The sequence below is a fragment of the Sander vitreus genome, chromosome 24 (assembly GCF_031162955.1).
Source record: "Sander vitreus isolate 19-12246 chromosome 24, sanVit1, whole genome shotgun sequence".
In the NCBI taxonomy this organism is placed as follows: Eukaryota; Metazoa; Chordata; class Actinopteri; order Perciformes; family Percidae; genus Sander; species Sander vitreus.
The window spans coordinates 2,866,568-2,887,024 of NC_135878.1; the positions used below are offsets into that span (position 1 = coordinate 2,866,568).

Consider the following 20,457-nt stretch of genomic DNA (forward strand, 5'->3'; position numbering starts at 1 on the left):
TTCACACAAAAGGCATTTGTGATGCACTGTACAGGTTGGTACAATGTTACACAGCAGTTATAGTTATTCATTTGGACCCTACATAGAAAGGCTCCTTTTTAATATATAGCCTTTCAGCCAAATCATATTTTACCTGTCCACCCAGTTTTTATAGTTTTAATGAAACCTATCAATCTGTTGCTTTATGTATACAGTACTGCGGGTCTAAGATGTTACACTGAGATGAGAGCATGAAGTGTATGATCCTAACAGTGGGAGGTACAGTATATGCCTCATCAGTTGGATGTAATGAGCTCGCTGTCTTTCCATCTTTCCATGAGGAGCTTCACTGGAATATTACAATGTATTCCTAACCCATTTGGCCTGTTTGTACGCATTTTGTGACCATAATAGAAATTCATTAAGTAAAAAAGTAATCCAATTCCTTCATGTGTCGTCCACCCCCCCGCATATGTAAATTGAGCACAGCAGGGAACAAAGGGGTCGAATCTGTGTCTGCCCAGGTCAGAGGCCTGTGAGCCCACTGGCAGAATATCAAACGAGCATGCCTTAAATATAAAACATCGAGCCACTTGAAGGCATAGCCCCTCCTCATTAGCATTCAGGTGAGACTGTGCTGAGAAGTGCTGCCTTCGATGCACTGTCAATGCCAGAGAGAAATTAAATATATTGCTTCGTGTTCACCATGTTCAAAAGCAGTGATTGCTCTGGAGGCAAATCAATACTTGTTTGTTCTAATTTTGGACGGGTTACATGAGGACTTAGTTTTCCAGAGCTCACAGCGTACAGTGAATCCTGACGGGGCTGATGTGGTGTGGGATGGCTGTTCTGTTTCCCCCGCAGTCTCGATGCAGTGTGGTTGCTTCCCTGTCATTGTAACTCATTGCCGTTTCTCCTGTCCCTCGCCTATGCAGCAAGCCAATGCGTTGTCATGGTTTCAGCAGGATGTGTATGGGTATGTGAGCTAATTTCAGGGACTCCTCGTTACAAAACATGGCCTTAACTATATTTCTATAGAAAAACCTATCTTATTGCACTCCCTTCAACCAGGTTGCCAAGGTCAAACTTGAGGGTATGTTTTATTTACAGCAGGAAGCACTGTATCTGAATGCCTCATTGCTAGACCCACATCTTTCACTTCTTTTGAGTTTACTCCATGAGCATCTGGCATGACAGTTATGTATCTGCATGCTTTCCCTTTTGTCCTCTTGACTTATTTCTTGTTCTTTGACTTGCAGGAACAAAGTTCCCAAGAAAATAAAGATGTGGTGAGTACATCTCATTCTCTTCATCTTTATATTCATCAGGTGGCACAAGCACAACACCAAATGAATGTGTATGTTGCTCAGCAGTGTCTAGTAGGGCCCCTTGTCACATTTCGGAAGTCTGAGATGTAAGCAAGTCCACCAAAGATGCATTTCTCTAACTATCTCAGATGGTTTCATTAAAGTAACTGTTTGAGGCCCTACTTAACCGAGACCTACTTAACCATCTATAAAGTAATACTATCTCCACCTCGAGCATCTACAACCATAAAATACTACTTACACATTGATGCATCAGTATTAACACTGTAATGAGGTCATATAGTTTGTCTTTCACAGGGGACATTTTACTTCAGAATGAGTACTTAAACTTTTAATATTTGAAGTACAATGTGTTGATGATAGATTCCAGGCAGGCTGTTTTCCTGATGGCTCTGTTGTGATCACATTTTGCTGGTAATCCATGTTTTTTTCTATAATCTGTAATCTACAGTAATATTACACAGATGCATTTAGTTTATATGTTTCATTAGCCAGTTGTTTAACAAATGTTGTGTATTTTTAGATCACAATTGTCACACATGTCACTCTGCATCTGGCAGCCCAGCAAGGCTGAGAACACGCTGGGTAACCAAATAGTAGAAAATGGGAATTAAGTGAAATTGTTTAATAGCCCACATAATATCCGTGTAAGCAGACAACTGAGCCAGTCGTGGTGAAGAGTTTTGATGCATGCATCTGTCATTTGCTCTGACAAAATATTGCTTATGCAACTGTGGGCTGTGAGCCAGACTGAGGACAAGACTGAGCACAAAGTGTCTGCCAGTGGCTAAACTGTGAATCCTCCACGTTCTAGAACTTCATGTTTACCCCTTAGGATTTTTTCTTTCCTAAATATTATGAAGATGCATTGATATTTGCCACCTTAGTTGTTTGATCACTGCAGTGTTAATCCTTATACTTCTTTGGAGCCGAGGTTACTACTTAGATTATTGGAATTTAATGATCTTAAATAGATTATCGCAAATCTTAGTGTTTGAATTAATTGAAACACAAGCTCAGTACAAATACTGATAAAACACCAGTTCTGACCGTTTCAGTGCTATGGCATTACACTGATCTAGTTCAACATTTTGGGAAATATGCTTATTTACTTTCTTGCCGAGATGAGAAGATTGGTACCACTCTTTTACAACAGAGATGTATCAATCTTATCAGTTACCTCTCATTTACATCTCATTGTTTTTCCCAAAGTGTCAAACTATTCCTTTAATCTTGAATCCAAACTTGATAACTCTGTTTTGGCTGCTTGGTCTTGTTGCCTACCCGTTTTGACTCTTTTGTGACTTGCCTCTTGTACCTGGTTTGACTTAGACTCGTTTGAGTCTGCATCACTTTTGGATTTGTCAAAACATTTCTGCCGCTTTTAAAATTATTTAAAAAAAATTGTCATTTAATAGATATATTATTTAATTTTGCACCGGTATGAAAAGGGGATTAACCTGTAGGAACTTGTGGAATACTGTAGTAAGTTGTTCAGCTGGTAAAGAGGAACTGAAGCCGTTGACTGTTACCTTGTTTGAAATCTCCCTGTACATGATTATAATGATCACCTGACTGTGTTTTCTGTGGCTATAGTATAATTTGTTGTACAGTTAGAGATAGCTCTCTTTGCTGGTCTCGAACTCCTGTCAACCACTTCTCGACTTGAACTTGAGTAGTCCTGGTCCTAGATTTGACTTGGATATGAGTGATGTGTTCCTAATTACAACCCTGACATAACAGCAGGCTCTCTGCCAGGCTATCCAGTTAGGGGCTGGTTGATTGGGCGGGTTGGAGAAGATCAGTGGGAACAGACGGAGGAAGTCTCCTGTAGTTGTGTGAAGCTTGTTCTTTTGAGTGTGGTGTTCTTGGATCAGTTTGATTTGGTGATCCAACTGTGCAAAACCGGCAGGCAGGCGGGCAGGCAGGAAGCCTCCCTACCGCAGCTAGGAGCCTGGACCGGCTGTGCTCCTTTCCATGGTTAATTATAGCGGTGTCAGTGGGGAGGAGGGTGAAGAGGGTATGGAGATAGGTACAGGCAGAGGGTACGGAGCTGGATAGAGAATGTGAGAGACGGGTGGTAAAAGAGGAGAGAGAGACATATAGAAAATTAGATTGTGTATTGTAGTTTTTCTGTCTAATACAAAGTCATCTTTGCTATTGAAAACTTTAATTAATTAAAAAATATCAGATGACATAAACCACAAAGACAGCATTATTGTAATTTGACGTCTCAGGCAGTGCAGCAGAAATAGTTTCTTGTTTCTTCGGATCGGTTTCTAGGACACCACGCCTCGATCACCGTTACGCTGACAATGCACTACAGCCAGAGAGCAGCTTCTTTGCCTCAGGTAGGTTGTGCAGACACACACGCACTCAGACACATGCACTTTAAGATGCACGCAATGTATCCAGTAAGACAGCACCGCCAATCCTGCTCACTGCTTCTTCTACTTGAGGTGTGTAGTGACATGTAGCTGTCAGGTGTACCGGGGCTGTGTGAAGCCCCTTGTACAGGATGGTGTTTGACTCCCTGCAACCTAAGGATTCTCTTAGGTAACAGAGCTACAGGGCTTGGAGGCTCAGCGGAGCAGAACTGTGCATGGCACAGCATCGTGATGTCAGAGCACTAATCTCTCTGGGCGGATTGGCGGATGGACTCTTGTCAGAAAACATTTGATGCTACCCTGGATGAAAGCAGTTGGAGGCAGAGTCGGAGCTGTGCTGAGCTCCCTGCTTTTGTTTTCATGTTGTGTTCGTGGGTCTTTCGGAGTGAGATTGCTGCCATATTCCAGCATGGGAAGAGCGGCTGAGGAGTCTGGTTAAGAGGAGGGTTCGACTAATACCCCAACAGAGAAGCTGACTCTATCTTTGTCTGCTATTCTCTTTGACTTTCATACAATCACAAACACACACTCTGAGTCCAGATTGGGGCTCAGGCCCTGAGCCTTAGCCTCTCATTTTACCATTGCTGCAAGCACAAGGGGAGTTAGCGGGCATCCTACCCCAACCTTATAGGAGGCACACCATGCTTTCAGTGGACCACAAAGGATTTATTTATCAGGTAGGTTACTCTGATCTTGCATTCACAGCTGTAAGAGGGTGAGCATTTAATTGATTTTGTTGCAGTTAAAATGTAATAGTTAGACTAAAATAGTTTTACCACTGAGTTTTGCCGTTTTTGGCAACATGCAGAAATGTACATTTATTAACAAGTATAAGACTGATTTGGATGCACTATTGTTGTGACATTGAGATTAAACAGTAGATACAGTAGATGACAAAAATTAGCTGGAAAAAGCTTGCATGTAATCTTACGTTTTTTTTCTAACTGCATAATGTTAATGCGTGTATAGTTGATAGTCTGCTGGAGCCTTGCCTCCTGTGCTGCAGAGAGGGCCAGTTGTCCTGATGTGAATGCGAAAGGTCCCGGGGAGGTTGGCTGACAGATGGGACTGTCATTCTGGGGCGAGAAAGGAGCTTATACCCGCTGCACTGACCCTGGTGATCTCTAAGGGAGAAAGGGGCAAAAAAAAAAAAGTCAGGAACTTTGTTTGAGCATGTTGTCACATACATTGATTCGTTCTGGTCTTTATGTGCTTTTAGGACATGCAGAAAGTTGTCCTACCTGCTAGTTCAAATCCAAGGAGCTATCAAAAATCTTAAACCCCCTTGCTGTTTCTGGAGGGCAGTGTTATCACTTCTCCGACAAGGTTAGAAAGAAGTGATGATGAAGCGAGATTCCCAGTGTACTTAGCATATTCTTCCCTCCGATGCTGATCCTGCTGCCATTGCCACGGTAACCATGGCCATCTGTAGGGATGATAACCATGACGACACGACTGCTGATAATCCATCTCCCCGCTTAGCTAGCTACAAGCTATAGAATCACTCTGGCTCTTAGCACATGCAGAAAGTCCACTAAAGCAGATTGAAAGTAAATAGACAGATTTACGTTAAGTCTTACGGATTTTGCATGAAACGCCTTACTTTGCACAACAGCTGGATTCTTAATTTCACGCAAGAATCACAGGATGACATATCCATCTTGTGTCTGAACTCAAGCTTACTGAATCAATCGGTGTCTGGTGAGAAGCTACGGGCGTGGTTTAGGTGATAGATGGATGGTTCATCCAGCCAGATATTTTTTGAAAATGCCTGCCCTTTTCCAAACAATTTCCATCACGGCTCATGTGGTTGGTTGGTTCTGTGTAACAAACCATCTGGCACATCAGGTGATGAAACCCCATCTGCTTGACTATTTTCTGGCCTTACTGTGGAGGATGTATGCAACTTACTACATCTGATATGATTTTTAGAGTATGCCTTCTGGCCTAGATCTCAAGGTATAGGTATGGAAACGTTCATCATCCCTGCTGTTATGAAAGCCTCAGGAGAGATCCCTATAGAACATAGAAATGAGGTCACATATCTGCTTCCCTGAGCGCATGTGATAATGTACATAGATTCCTGGAAAGGAGCTTGTGAGAATCAATAGGTCTGTGATTTATACTGGCCAAGAAAATGGAATATAATCTCTCAGACACATCTGGTGTTGACACTTGAAGACATCCTCTCTGTTTTATAACTAGTTACGTATGAAAGATAACATCACTGGGTAGTTAATATGCCCAGCGATGTGTCAAACTCAAAAAACACTGGATTGCTGGTTAGCATAGCGAAGCTTGAGCACAGGTAGCAAAGATGGGGAGTGACAGAATAGGGGATGTGATTGGGTGGTAGGGAGGATGTAAATTTGCCACAAACACTTCTACTACTGTATTTGTTTTGTTCTACTGCTACTAGCACACGCTCAATCTTTCATACTTCATACTGTCCATACTGCTGACAGTTGATTGCTGGGTGGGTTTGAGGTGTGGATGTAGGGGTGTACGTGATGTTTCCTTGAAATTTGGGAACGAGGGTGTCAGGGTACTTAACAGATTTTGACACGTTTCTTTGGGGGATGTAGGGGACAGAATTATCAAATATTCACTGGACAAAGGAATATAACTTCTGTTGTAATAAACACGGTAAAATGGACCTGGATCATTTAAAGTAACTTAATGTAATTTACTAAATTCAGTCTTCTCAAAAACAATCTTTAGCTTCTGCCCACCATTAGCAGCGCTAATTGCTAATAGATAGATCTGCAATTTGATGTTTCTTGCACATCTTTTGGAGTCTCGCCTCACATTTATGTGCACAGACCTTTTGTTTCTATCAAAGAACCAGGAGTCTCATTTATAAAACTGTGCATAGGATCCTTACTATAAGTGTACGTACGCCCAAAAGCCCAAAATGGCGTACGCCAAAAAAAAGTCAGATTTATAAAACCGTGTGTACGCACACCTGTAAGCAATGTTCCCTTTATAAATCAGAGATTACCTACAAGTGTGCATACGTGGATCAGCCTCTTATCCCGCCCTGTACACGCCCATTTTTAACCATAAATAGTCAATGCAAATCAGCTCATGAATGCTGATCACTATGTTAATGACACTGGCAGTTGTTGCACTGAATCATGATGACTGGCAGAGAAAAAGCTAAAAACTTCTCAGACGTTCAGTTATTGCTGCAAATTGAGTTATAATTTCGGCCTGTTCTCGCACAGTGTAGGGAAACCTGATCTATAACTACACGTATTAATAATACTTCCAAAACGGCCGCCATTACGGCACTCGGGGACAGCTTCAATATACCAGACGTATATGATAAGATTTAACAGAACTATAAATTATATCCAAACAAGCCTTAGTAATAAAGTTGAAGATTATATATAATATTTATATAAAAAAATACTTAGCTGTCTGACATTTCCCTCTGGAAACAGCTGGTTGCCCCCAGAATGGCGAGGACCTGTATTTGGACCAGGATGGCATAGTTCCGGCATGTTGCCCTCTCTACTGGACCCAATTCAGTACTACATAGATCCAAGCTTTAGGGAATCTAAATCGGCATATTAGCCAGTCATCACCATGGTCCCTGAACTCTCTTTTTCTCCTGATTCTTCCATCAGCGTGTCCTCCTGTAGTGCCAGCAGTGTCATCATGCAGCATTACGCACGGAGGGATCACCGCAGTATTTATGTTTACAACAATTTGTGATTGTTAACACCTTGCCAACATAGCATCAACTAGTGGTATCCCCCACTCCGAGATACAATTTGAAGACGAAAGAAAGTCTAATAGGCAAACACACTTTTCTTCATGCAGTTTTTGTCACGGACAGTATTAAAGTTCGGACTGATAACGAGGACGTTAAGGGTAAAGATTGCGTGAGAGCTTAACTGCTGGATTTTCAGACTTTGACATTTGATGATATATGCATGCAGTATTAAAGACATATATTTAGTTATTTACACTGTGTTCTGCAGTTATGTAATGGTAGGGTATTCCATGCAGTTGGTCCATCTCCTCCATTATGCTCCGTAGCTGACAATGTGACAGTGAGACAGCACCGATTAAACATTAAGAACACATTTTTATTTAAGATTTGAGTTGGAGGTGTTTGGAACAATTATCACTCAATACAAGCGCAAATAACACTGCTGGATTTAATCTTCATGATAACGTGGATGATATGGAGTGAAAAAATGTGCGTGAGGCATCAATACTTGAAAATATTAAGAGTAATCGTTATTCCCATTTACTTTCTGCAGTCTGACTTCAGTTCACCACCTCACCATCTGCATCGCCAATTCCTATTTTGTCTCCAAAATGTTCGTACGCATGGGTCAGAGTTTGTGTGGAGGACCGCACGTTCTCCCGTCAAGTTTGTTTTTTTATAAATCACAACCTTTGCGTGGGAAGTGGCGTACGCACATTTTCAACCCTGTTTTGTGCGTACGCCACGTTTATAAATGAGACCCCAGGTCTTTTCTAACACAGTTGTTCATTTGTTGGACTGATATTTCAACCAGGAGAGTTTCATGCGGATCCAAGCTGAAGAAGTGCTCCAACTGTGATTCTCGTAACATTATCCATGAACTCTGTTAGACCATCACTGCCTCCTAAGTGCCCACTTCTTTTATACTCCACACCTCCAGTTTGTAATACAGGCTTTCTGTTAAAAATTCTAAGCAACATAAACCTGATGACATCGTAAGGGTTGTGTTATCATTGGCGAAGTGCTCCTTTACATGAAAATGCTGTTGATGGTCATTTAAAAGTACCCTCCAGTAATTCCTGCATTCATACAAACTTCAATCAACAAAGTCAGTCTCCTATTGATTGTCACTACAGTAGCTCCAGGCTGTACACTGCCATGACAAGCTGAATTACACTCGCTCACTGGTTTTCAGCTGTGGCAGGGTAGTCTACATGTGAACGAATGCTGTGCTGTTAACTCTCAGAGAGAGGTCAGAGTCAGGAGGAAACTGGAGCACATTTTAGAGATGTGACTGTAAGATGCAGTAAGATGAGTCTTGTTAGAGGGTTCTGTTTTTGGAACAGGATGTTCAGAAAGCATCCTGTAAGTTTAAGCAGACATTTCCTTTCACTGCTGGCTGGATTTATTTTTGGACTGTATCAGTTGAAAATACACCACAAGATGTTGTGTATTGGATAGTTTTAAGTTTTTGTCATCCTTTGTTCCATGTCAGGTTAATGAATATCAGTAGCTGTAACTGCAGCAGTTTGGATGATCATTCAGTCGGTGTATGTGCAGGTGTGTGTATTTGTAAAAAGACACATAGTTCTGTTCACATTTTTTTTTTTTTCAGTTCCTGCTTTCCTGCTACAATAGTTGGTTCTTTTTCCGCTCACCAGTGGTCACCAGATGTGTTCACAAAAGCCAGGGTGGTGGCTGCCTGGTGATCCAAAGGACACACTGGCTTTTTTTTGGCCCTTTCAGGTCAATCACTCGATCCTCCTCAGGCATTGTTTAACAGTGTCGGGCATGAAACTCATTAGGAAGAGTGGTTGGGACACAGACCGCACGTGTAGCAGCCGGAGGAGTGGAATCAGGTGTTGAGAGGTCTGCCTTCCTTGTATAGAATTTAACTGGATGACCTTTCTTATCCTTTATTTTACCAGGAATATTCCCATTTAGATTCAGAATCTCTTTTACAAGCGAGACCTCTGTCTGTAACTGCGTTCTAAAGTGCAGATTGATTAAAACGTCTGTTAAGTGCAATTGGTAGTTCGTGTGTGAAATGAAATCAGTGCTTTTTGCAGTTCCCCACATACATCCGGCTTGTTTAAATCAATGACAAATAATACATCAACCTGTGGGAAACTTGTGCGTGGCCCCACCTGCTTGGAAACGTGTAACTCTAGATCCAGTACCTCCAGAGACACCTATTCTTCAGAGGGGAACACTGGTGGTAACTGTGAGGTATTGTGCTATTGTATTTTTTTGTTGTAATAAATCCTTTTTATTTAAAAGGCTGGTTTCAGGTTTTGTTATGCACACAGCAATAGAACATGGAGGTAGATTAGCTTGTGTTTAATTTAAAGTCAATAGAGTAAGTTTAAATGCCCCCAAAATGTATATTCTCAATCAGCAATTTTCTGCCAAACTCGGGTGGTGATGGTGCAGTGGATATGACACATGCCTTTGATGTGGGAGACCCAGGTTCGATTCCCACTGCGATACATCAACCAATGTGTCCCTGAGCAAGACACTTAACCCCTAGTTGCTCCAGAGGCGTGCAGCCTCTGACATATATATAGCAATTGTAAGTCGCTTTGGATAAAGGCGTTGGCTAAATGACATGTAAGGGAACAGTTTTGGTCATTTCACATGATATTTCTGTATTTTGTAAATTATAAAAATAAAATTTTTAAAACTGGTTTGAAGTGGGAGGGGCTCCGCTGGAAAAAGGTGATGTCACATATACTGTACCTCAGTGGATCAATCAGGATTTAGCAATGTTGACAGTTGTGGGGTTGGTGGAACTGATGGAAACCTTGATCACCTATATGTATTTGATAAACTCTTAAATACCCACCTGTTTTATCTTTGATTGTTGCTCATTTAGTTATGTTTTAATGCTTTAATACATTCATTAAGAATATAAAATCCACATACAAGTTTCTGTCCTGAGTTTCAAGGAATTGAATAAATAAAAATAAAACCAAAAGCTAATTACCTGCTGTAAGAATATCTGTCAGTGCAGGATATTGACTTTGAAGCTATACTGCATACATCGACAGAATCAAAATCTAGTGAAATCCAATGTCACGTTTTTCAAGGTCATGATTCTCCACTTCCCATCGCTGCACAATTGCTTGCACTGTGTACACATACAGGACATGAACATACACATGCACTCTTAACACAGTGGGACATTAGAACATCCTCTGGTCCTTGGTTCGTGTCCAGGCCTGAAGCCTCCTCTTCCCCTGTGTGTAGCTTAATCATCCACACTGCTCCGCCCCATCACACCAATGCCTGCAGAGGAACTGTGAGCGGGCCTATGCGTGATGTATGTACAGTACAAGTGCTGCCTGCATTATGCATGCAGCAGATATAATTACTGTGTGTAGGAATATGTACACAGAAACAAATCGATAATGAGTGAAGAAAAGAGGCTTATGATGGAAAAAAAGCAAATGACAACATAGCATGAACGTATATTATGTCTACATTCATCATGCCGGTCACATGTCTACCCCTCCTCCACCTCTCTCATCCAGACTCCCCTAGAGGCTTGGTCACGTGCTCTCTGCTTCCGTTCTCCCTGAAGCCTTCAGCGGGCCAACCGAGAAACGGCTGATTTATTTCTCTCCACCGCGCAGGGCCGTCTATCACTGATCCCGTAAAGGCTGGCAGATTAATCTCAACCTAGATTGGTGAGAAGGGATGCTGCTATCTGGGCTGGTCTGGGGTCTGCATCATGAGGTAGAGAAACCAGTGTCTATAAATAGTAGCAGGGACCCGCAGGCAAGAGATTCTGGCTCATCTGCCATAGTAAGCAGGGTAAAGCTTTGTTTGGGACAGAACAGAGAGGGGCATGCTATCACGCTCAGATATATCAGATAGCCATTATTTCAAATAGACTGGAAAAGGATGTGTATTTTACTTCAAAAAACACTATTTTGACCTTTTTTGTTTTTAGGAACATGACCAAGTTTGTAAATGCACACACTTCTTAGTTCTTACTATGTTAATCATACAGATCCAGTGAAAGTGGCAATTGAGTACAGGAAAATGCTCCATAGGTACTGTACCAGCAAATAGCACAATATAAAATGTATTTACAGAGTATATATGTATGTATATGTATACAATATGTTATGTATGTTTACATGCACATTAATACCCTGGCTATGAGACAAAACTATGTATGATCTGTGTTACCAAAGTCAAACTTCTCATTTATTTTAGCATGTTGATCATCACATCAACTACTACTTAACTTGAATCTATGATGCACCTGCAGGCATGGCAGAGAGTGATCAGAAACCTAGATATGCTGTTTACTTGCTACAGTATCCTGGTCTCTTTACTCTAGGAGTACCCCAGCTAGCATTACCAGGTTTCTCAAATGTTTAATCACTGCATTGCACTGCATTAGTTAACCACAAGCTTGACATCTTAAGTTTCTAACTATTTACAGTGAAATGTGGCTGCACTGTTTCTTTTCCGCAGTGGGGAAAAGTCAGTTAGATATGTTACAGTCTGCCTGTCATATACTGTACAGTGGTGCAGTGACGGGTAAGGGAGAAGCAGGGACGATATAGTGGACATGGGAGATGCTATACTTGTTAGACATGTATTAGATAGACAGGAGGTTACACACAGTTAGTCTGATTCAATATAACCCTGTCGCTTAAAAATTACGTGCCTATACAACTAAACTGCATTCTGAATTATGTTTAGAGAGAAATGCATTTTCTCCCAGATTATGGTCCCAGGTTAACACATGGTTAACATTGTGAATTGAAACAAAACTACTTGGTTAGGTTTAGGAAAAGATCACGATTTGGCTTAAAATAAGTAAGTTTGTTAAGTAACTTTAGTTACACACGTAAGTTAAGTACAATAGGCACGCAAAGTCATGTACGTACATAACAAAAGTTAAGTACGTTACACAAGTTAACTTGCGTGCCTAGGTTAAAATAATTCAACGTTAACTTATGGCTTTACATCCATCCACTGTGACATCCTCCCTACGCAGACTTTCATTAGAAACTTATTCGAGAAACTTCAAATACAAACTAATCCGGGAGAAGTTATAAATAAATTAAAGTTGTATTGGAACAACGGGGCTATTCAATATAATGCAGTATGCAATATAAACAGTGGGTTTAAAATCCTCATCCTCTTGCCATCTGGCGATACTCATGCTGGGGCTTTGAATTGCATACCAGCTGTGTGTAGTTTTCATGGGTCGGGGACAGGGAGACAGTGTGTAACGGAGACTGACGGAGTTTCCCTGGAGACCTGCAGGCCAAACCCCTGCTCCTCTTCCAGGCTAGTCACAAAGACTCACATCTTTGCTGCACCATGAGGGCAAAAAATAAGAAATGTATTAGTTAATAGGGTATATTTAGTCTTAAAAGTCTTATAATAGGTCTTTATTTAGTCATTTTGGCTACCCTGACATTGGGATATTCCCTCTCTGTCTTGAGTGCTGATTATGTCTGTGATTCCTCTCACAGTAGGCAGGCTTATTGGATCAGAGTGAATTGGAATACGGAGGCATGGACAATGACAAAATTAACACATTAAGACGTCACAGTATTTCAGATTGCCCTCAGGGGAAATCTAGGGAAGTCTGTCTACAGGGATTCTCATCTAGGCCTGTGTGCTTGCATATCTGAGAGTACTTGCTCTGATAATGTCCCTCTATACAGTAAGCCCATCATGTCAGCTCTCAGCATCTGTCCACACACTCATTTCATGCTTTTGTTTGTTTCTCACATGGTTGCCCATGTGTATGGGCGTGTGTGCATCTGAGTGTGAAAGTGTTGTACAGCCAGTTTTCTTGCTTAATCTCCCAGGATCAGAGATTGATGGTCAGCATCAGCTAGGGCACCTTTAGCCTGTCAGAATACAGTATACCACATGCCTCTGTGTTGGTTATTACATGCTGTAGTTATTCACAGTATAGTGTAGCCCTCAGTTTTTAAAAAGCAGGACATTTACAGTTCTGTTAATTACATTCTTTAGATGTATTTGTTGTTGTTGTTGTGAAAAATGCTGATGGTTTTATTTGATCACGTTTAAAGACAAGTTTACCACAATGGCCAGATACAGCCTTAAATATACTAACACCACCCAGAGACATCATCAACAAGTCAAAGGCACAGCTGAGTTAATTTTAAACAATTTAACATTAGAAAAAAAGTTGAAATAAAACTACATCATCTATGTACATTTTGATGGCAAGAACTTAAAACGATGCCTCGTAGGGCTCTGTCCCACCAGAAAGTGGCACAGCTCCTGGGCTATAGGGCTAGTTGGTGAACTGCTGTAGCTGATGAGCTGAAAGCTAATATGCTAGGAAGCTGGGAGCATGCTAGTGCTCATGAGTCTAGTTTCATTTTCAAAATGGATGTTGATTGTTATAATTATTGGGGATAACTTCAGGGGTGATGTCACTGATTGTACGTAGCCACAAACTGCTGTATGTATATTTAAGCTTGTGTCTGAAATATTTAATATTTGAGTTTGGTCGTCCTCATCAGAAAAGCATCTGATGTGCATTCACCAGATAACCCCTGCTGATTGCAAATGATGCATTAAGTTAGCTGGATTTTTGTTAATATTATTTTGTATATGTTTTATTACCAACAGACATTTCCTTCCTACTTTCAAATAGCATGTTTTTGTACCTGGTCCATTAAAATGACATTTTTGACCTACTGTACTTAATAATGTCATCTGAAGGGAAGGACATCCTTGTCAGACTACACAGGCAAGCTGCAGTGTAAAAAAAAAATAAAAAGTGGGTTTACAAGTTTACAAGGAATCTAACACACTGTTCAGCACTGTACTTATCAGTATCAGTGATTTCTACATTCAAAGTAAATGCCCGGCCCAAGACCACATGGCTTGGGCAGGCTCTCTGTTACTGTAATCGTTTTTAAGCTTACTTAAGGGAGATGTCTAAGTGTGGATCTGTTCAAAACTTTTTGGTTTTGCTTATTGTTCTGCCAACTCTGTTTGAGCTTTGCTGTGCAAAATGATGTAAATCGTAACATTATGTGTTGATTTATTTATTATTTTACATGTTGGTAGTCTGTAGACTTTTGATTGGCAGTAGGTCAGATAAACAAGTAACAGAGTGATGTGATGTGACGTGTAAGAAAGCTACAGCAGGTAAGAGGCATATAAATACCAGCAAGGTACCATCAGTGGCTAGTGTGCTGAGAACAACAAGGCAACTTAGACAATGTGAAAAATAACTGCCATTACCTAATGCAGGACACACTCAGGACCTGCAGCAAATTCATGGGGAAGTCTAGAGGGCAGAGAGCACAATGATCTAAATGATACACGCACATAGACGGAGACTGGAGGGAGACGGTCAGGAGAGGTCATCAGAAGTCGATGGAGGAAAACGTTTTGTCCTGCTGTTCATGGCCCGGAGGTGTTGGCGTGCAGCTCCCTGGGCAGCAAGGTTTTGAATTTGATAGGAACAACCACAGGATGCCATCTCTCTATACAAAGGCTAAAATTGTCAATATCACTGTCCACTGGCTTAAATGATCATGACTGGACACATGCAGCCTCATGTTATTGCTAAACCCTCGGTGTTGATAAGGGTTGGTTTACAGTGACACATATTTTGAGTTGTGTGTTGATTGAAGAATTGTTGTCCACTCATTGAGCTGATGTGGCTTGAGGGCATCTGTTCAAAACAACCAAAAGAGCTAAAATAACTCGACTGGTGCAGACACTCAGGCACGCAGTTGTGATTTTAAACAGTATCAGAGCTGACAATTTTGCTGTGCAGCAGTATTTGTGTGAACATTTTCGTTTTACATGGTCTGTCCCAGGATCAGATGATGTGTAAGTTTCCAACAATTGAAAACTGCCATGAATAATAAGCCAGTGTTTTTCATTAAATATTAAAAACAGTAAGCATACAAAGACCCGTCCCTCTTTCATTTGACAAGGTCAGAGCTATTTATAGCATGGAGTAATCTGAAATGCACTATGTTGCATCCATTAGCACGAGTCATTGTTCTTTCCACTCTACGCATCTAGCATGCTGTTGCTCTAGTTTTAAAAATAATTTGTCTTGCCAGAGGTGTGGGTGGTGGAACATTTACGTGATTTAAGGCTTACGAACGATGATGCATTCTTGTGAGAAACCGTGACTCAAAAAACGGTGTGATCTGGCACTCGGCAGATGCTTTTTTACAAATTAAGATTGGAGGCCATGGTGACAGAAGGTGGAAGATGGCGTTCCTCTGTGCGTGTTATTTCTGGACACATCTTCCCACTGGACTAGGGGTGGGGATCTCTTGCGTAACAACTTGTAGCATTTGGATGAAATATGGATTTTATACATTAATTATTAACACTGATTAAGTGTACTGGTATCATGTGTCAACTCATGTTAACTTTTGTGCGCTTCATATCTTATTGAATGTGTGTGTGGATCTGAGTCAGAGTATACTATTAAAATGTTGGTGTTGCATGCAAACTGTTCATACTCCTTATCTACGTGTGTTTCTTCCAGAGAACTGATGAGGAGGCAGTGGTGGACCGTGGGGGCACACGCTCCATGCTCAACACCAACTTTGAGAAGGAAGAACTGGAAGGTAACACCATGAGTGATCATTAACATTTGCATTACACTATTGAAACACATTTTAGTGGAGAAGATGACAGAAAATGGGCACTCTGGTGATTTTGCACTTAGGACTGGCAAGTGACACATTATGGAGTGCCCCTTCAAATAAACACATTCATATACATTTCTTTTTTCTTTTACAAAAAGCTTTTATTCTTTGTATCGTTGGGCCCATTTTGTCAGGTGTGATTTCAAGCTTAATTGATGGGATGCTACAAAAAATATTGTCCGCCAAGCAATAGAGAGTTTTAGAGTTTGATAGCAGTAAACTTGTCTAACACAGCAGAGCTTACTGAAGGCAGAAAACCTGGCCCTCCACCTGTCGAAATCATTACAAATGGATATTAGGTTTTGATGCAAGTCCTGCAGCATCAAAGAACGAGGGCTTTATTCTCTGCACGTGTTTGCATCAGCTTTTCATCCCTCGAAAAGGAGACAGGGATGCCAATTTCTGTACACAGCATCCTGAATTGCAGAGCCTGTTCCATAAAACAGGTTTACTGAGTTTTTAACTTGGCTGAGTAAAACCAGAATTGCTCTCAAATCTAAAACATAAACTAAAGAAAAACATATGGTCCAGGGTTTAGGCTACTTATCCAGATGTTGGGGATTCTTATATGAATAGAAAAATGCATAGAAAAAGATTTCTTTTTTTTAAACTAGAGAAAAAAAGATGAAAAAGTAGTAGTCGATGACAATTATTTAAACATAAATGCAGACAGAAAGGATAAGCAACGAGGAATAAATAAGTATTACAGATAGTTAACTCTATTGATAATTTAAAGCCTTTTGTTAACAGCAGTTTCACGTTTTAAGTTTGTGCACATTGTGTGTTCTTGACAGATGCGGGAAAGTGGGGACAATAACAATTCTCTAGAAAATAACTCCAGGAAAGTGCTGAAGCTCACACATGTATCATTGATGATGTATAAAACTTGATCATTAGCGGGAACATTTTTTCTTTTTGCCAACCAGACCACTGCATTGTTATGTAAGTCAAAAAAGTCTAGTATGGGAGAAAGGAGAGAATAAAACAATACATCTAAAGAATTGGTTCCCCTTTCAGTATTTGTGTTGCCAGGCAACGTTCACAGAGGCCGCCGGCAAATATGTCACTGTTCTGAAACTGCCGGTGAGATGGGGCTTTTATCTCAAGGACCCTCATCCTGGGATGATGGGTGCCATAATGACTAGCTCTCTGTCTAATGCTGTGGTAACGCTGATGCTGCGTCAGCACCACGCAGGAGCTGGAGAGCCTCTGAAGTTATCTCGCTCATACAGTGCTAAGCATAAGTGAATAACACCCATGCTTAAGTTGACTAAAAAGAGGAAAATCATCTTTTGGAAATTGATCTTAATGCCTTAATTAAAAAAATTAGGAAAAATCCAAAGGCACCAATTTTTTTTGTGAATGAATAATGTATCGTAAATAAATAAATGTTCTTCCTTAAAATATAGGGGGCATAAGTAAGTACACCTTTATGTTAAATTCCCATAGAGGCAGGCATAGTTTTATTTTTAAAGGCCAGTTATTTCATGGATCCAGGATACTATGCATCCTGATAAAGTTCCCTTGGTCCCCACATGATCACATCCCCTTCACCATACCTAGAGATTGGCATGGGGTACTTTCCATAAAATCATCTCTCAATGCAAATCAAACTAGCTATTAGACTAACTGAAATAAAACCATACCAATACGATACATTTATTCATTTTTATTATTCATTTTGCAAGATGTTAAATTAATATGATTAATCATGATATAGATCACAAATTTCAAAATCTGAAACTCATGCAGCTGATTACCAAGCCTCATTGAAATGAGTCTGCAGGTATTTATGATGTGTAAAAAGCAGTAATAATACTTCTAATAAATAATATTTGCATTGCGCCTTTCATACAAGAAATAGACCATTGGAATAAGGACATTGCATGACATAAGCAGACATAGAATGAACATAAAAACGGGGATAGAATGCAAAAATTAATAGAAAATAAGATGGATAATAAAACGCACTTGGGCTGAAAGTGAACAAGGGCAGGTGTGTTCCATTTCACTCCTCCGCTCCTGCACCGCCCATGTTGAAAAACTAATGAAACGCAGCCATACACTTACATTTGGGGTTAAAGAAAAAGGTTAGCGTGACACCTGTTTCCAGTGGGATTTAAAGACCCAGTCCTAGATTGGTTTACATGTTAGTTTGAATGATTTAAGTTAAGTAAGACATGGCGGCAAGAGATTTAAATAATAAGTCTGGTGATATTTTATATTGTTTTTACTGTTTACAAATCCAATGAAAAAAAAAGTATCACATTTGCGAGTGTTGTCTCATTGTCTGTGAAGCCAAAGCTTTATTATAGAATATAAAATGTCCAATATAACAATAGCATACTTTATAGCATATAGAATATTTCTATTTGAAAGCAAACATGGAGTCTTTGGTTTGATCATTTCACTCAGCTTTAATATAGCGTTACAAGCAGACAGCATAACATGCTTTATCCAGCCTCTAAGTTACTTTAGTACATTTGATTGGGTGACAGGTTCCTTTATTACCACTAGTGCAGTGCCTGTTCAAAACAGGTCGTTTGCTTGGTTCCCACTGCTGAAATCATGCATTATATAACCGCGACATCATCTAATAAAATCACCAAACTCAAAAGTTAAAGACAACAGCTGTTCTGTCAGTTCGGCTGTATTTACTGTAAAATTATCACACAGAGAGAAGTTAGAAGCGATAGACTGTCTTTCTTACTTTTCCTCCTGCACATCGCACAGACCCTGTCTGCAGTACTACACGACGCACCCACTGCATGACGCGCCTGCCGGCTCGCTGCTGCACCTCTGTCACTGAACAGATGTGACAGAGAGAGGTGACTGGCGGCCGCAACAGAGAGAGACCTTGCGGGACAATACCGGCGTCTCACACACACACACACACACACACACACACACACACACACACACACACACACACACACACACACTGTAGTTTATTTTGACTCAATCCCACATACTGTACTCCATCCTGCTGCTCCAAATACTCACTAGAGCACCTAATGTGGATTAATTCACCGCTGAAAATAGTCCCCAACAAATACACCATTCCCTCCTGTTTCATTAACCCTTGTTTAAAACTATAGTAGCCAGCTGTTTTAGGAACAACCAATAAGCTTGGGGATGAGAGCCACATACAGGGAAGGGAAGAAAAAAAGTATTGAAATAAGGACTAACACATTGTTGTTTTTGGTCTTTACATAGGATTTGTTGACATTGAAAACATGTAGAATATTGCCAGACAGATCCTTTAAAAAAATAATATTGAATGACCTATCAAAAAGTAAAGTAGAAAATAGAGGCAAAGTACATACATTTGTTTTCCTTAGCTGCATGGGTCAGAGTAGCTTTTATCATAGCCACGAAATCAGTTCCACAAATTAGTATTGTGTGATATTTGAATAGAAATGTTGTGTGGGCAACATGGTAATACATTTGACTTAACAACCCAACAAGCAGGAGGAGTCATAGCCCAGTAACTGCAACTATGAGAATTAATTAAGAACAGCGGTTGTGCTGCAACGTCAGAGCCGCATAGCCAAAGCCAGTTGTGTGAAAATAATGCACAACCCCCAGCCAATCAGAACCGCTGTATTCTGTGACCATGTAAAGCAGTGCATACATGAATACACACACAAAGACTTAAGGATATGGAACACCGAAACTCGGCACATCCCGCTGACAGAGGAAAGAGAGAGACATATTATGTATGACATCAGCATTAGTTCAGGCCTGGAGGAGGAGAGCTATTTAAGTCCTCCGCTCATGAGTCTTGACTCATGAACTTTAAAGCTTTAGTGCATTGTTCTTATGTTTTCCTCAGCTACCTTATTGTTCATGTCTGCAGGAATGTGCCTTTTTATTGTGGAAAATATGCATAATTTACACAATGCTAACAGCAATTCTCTGGATGAATCGGTAAAAGCTCCGACAGAGTAAAATACACTCTCAAACTGACATTTTGACATACAGTTAGTTTACCCATAATGTTCTCTGAGACCTCACTTAACCTGGATTCCTATTGATGGAAGATATTGAGTGAGTTGCTCTTTTCAAATGCTGTGATGTCAGTGTGCTCTTAGCTGATTCATGTTATGTGCATTGCTTAAATCTGATTAGTGTGCTATGATGTGATTAGTCATGTCTCCAAGCAAACAAAAACAATTTAAGGTATCCATGTGGGATATTCTCCCCTTAGACTAAAAGAAAATGTACACAGTCTGACAGTAATAAACAGAATAAGCTCCTTTATTTATGAACCTGCACAAATGACTTAACTTGAGCTAGGATTTAACTTTGACAGCAAAAAGGGTTCCCCAATGTTTTTCTATAAT

General features: G+C 40.4%; 1 protein-coding gene across 4 annotated transcripts in view; it reads left to right on the forward strand.

Annotated features, from left to right (window-relative positions):
* Positions 1 to 20,457, forward strand: part of LOC144512542 (sodium-driven chloride bicarbonate exchanger-like) — a 45,914-nt gene that overhangs the window by 2,146 nt on the left and 23,311 nt on the right. For all 4 annotated transcript variants that reach the window (XM_078243298.1, XM_078243295.1, XM_078243296.1 and 1 more), the window contains exons 3-4: positions 1,239 to 1,268; positions 15,949 to 16,030. In XM_078243298.1, coding sequence (XP_078099424.1) covers positions 1,239 to 1,268; positions 15,949 to 16,030 — 112 coding nt within the window. The remainder of the gene's footprint in view (positions 1 to 1,238; positions 1,269 to 15,948; positions 16,031 to 20,457) is intronic.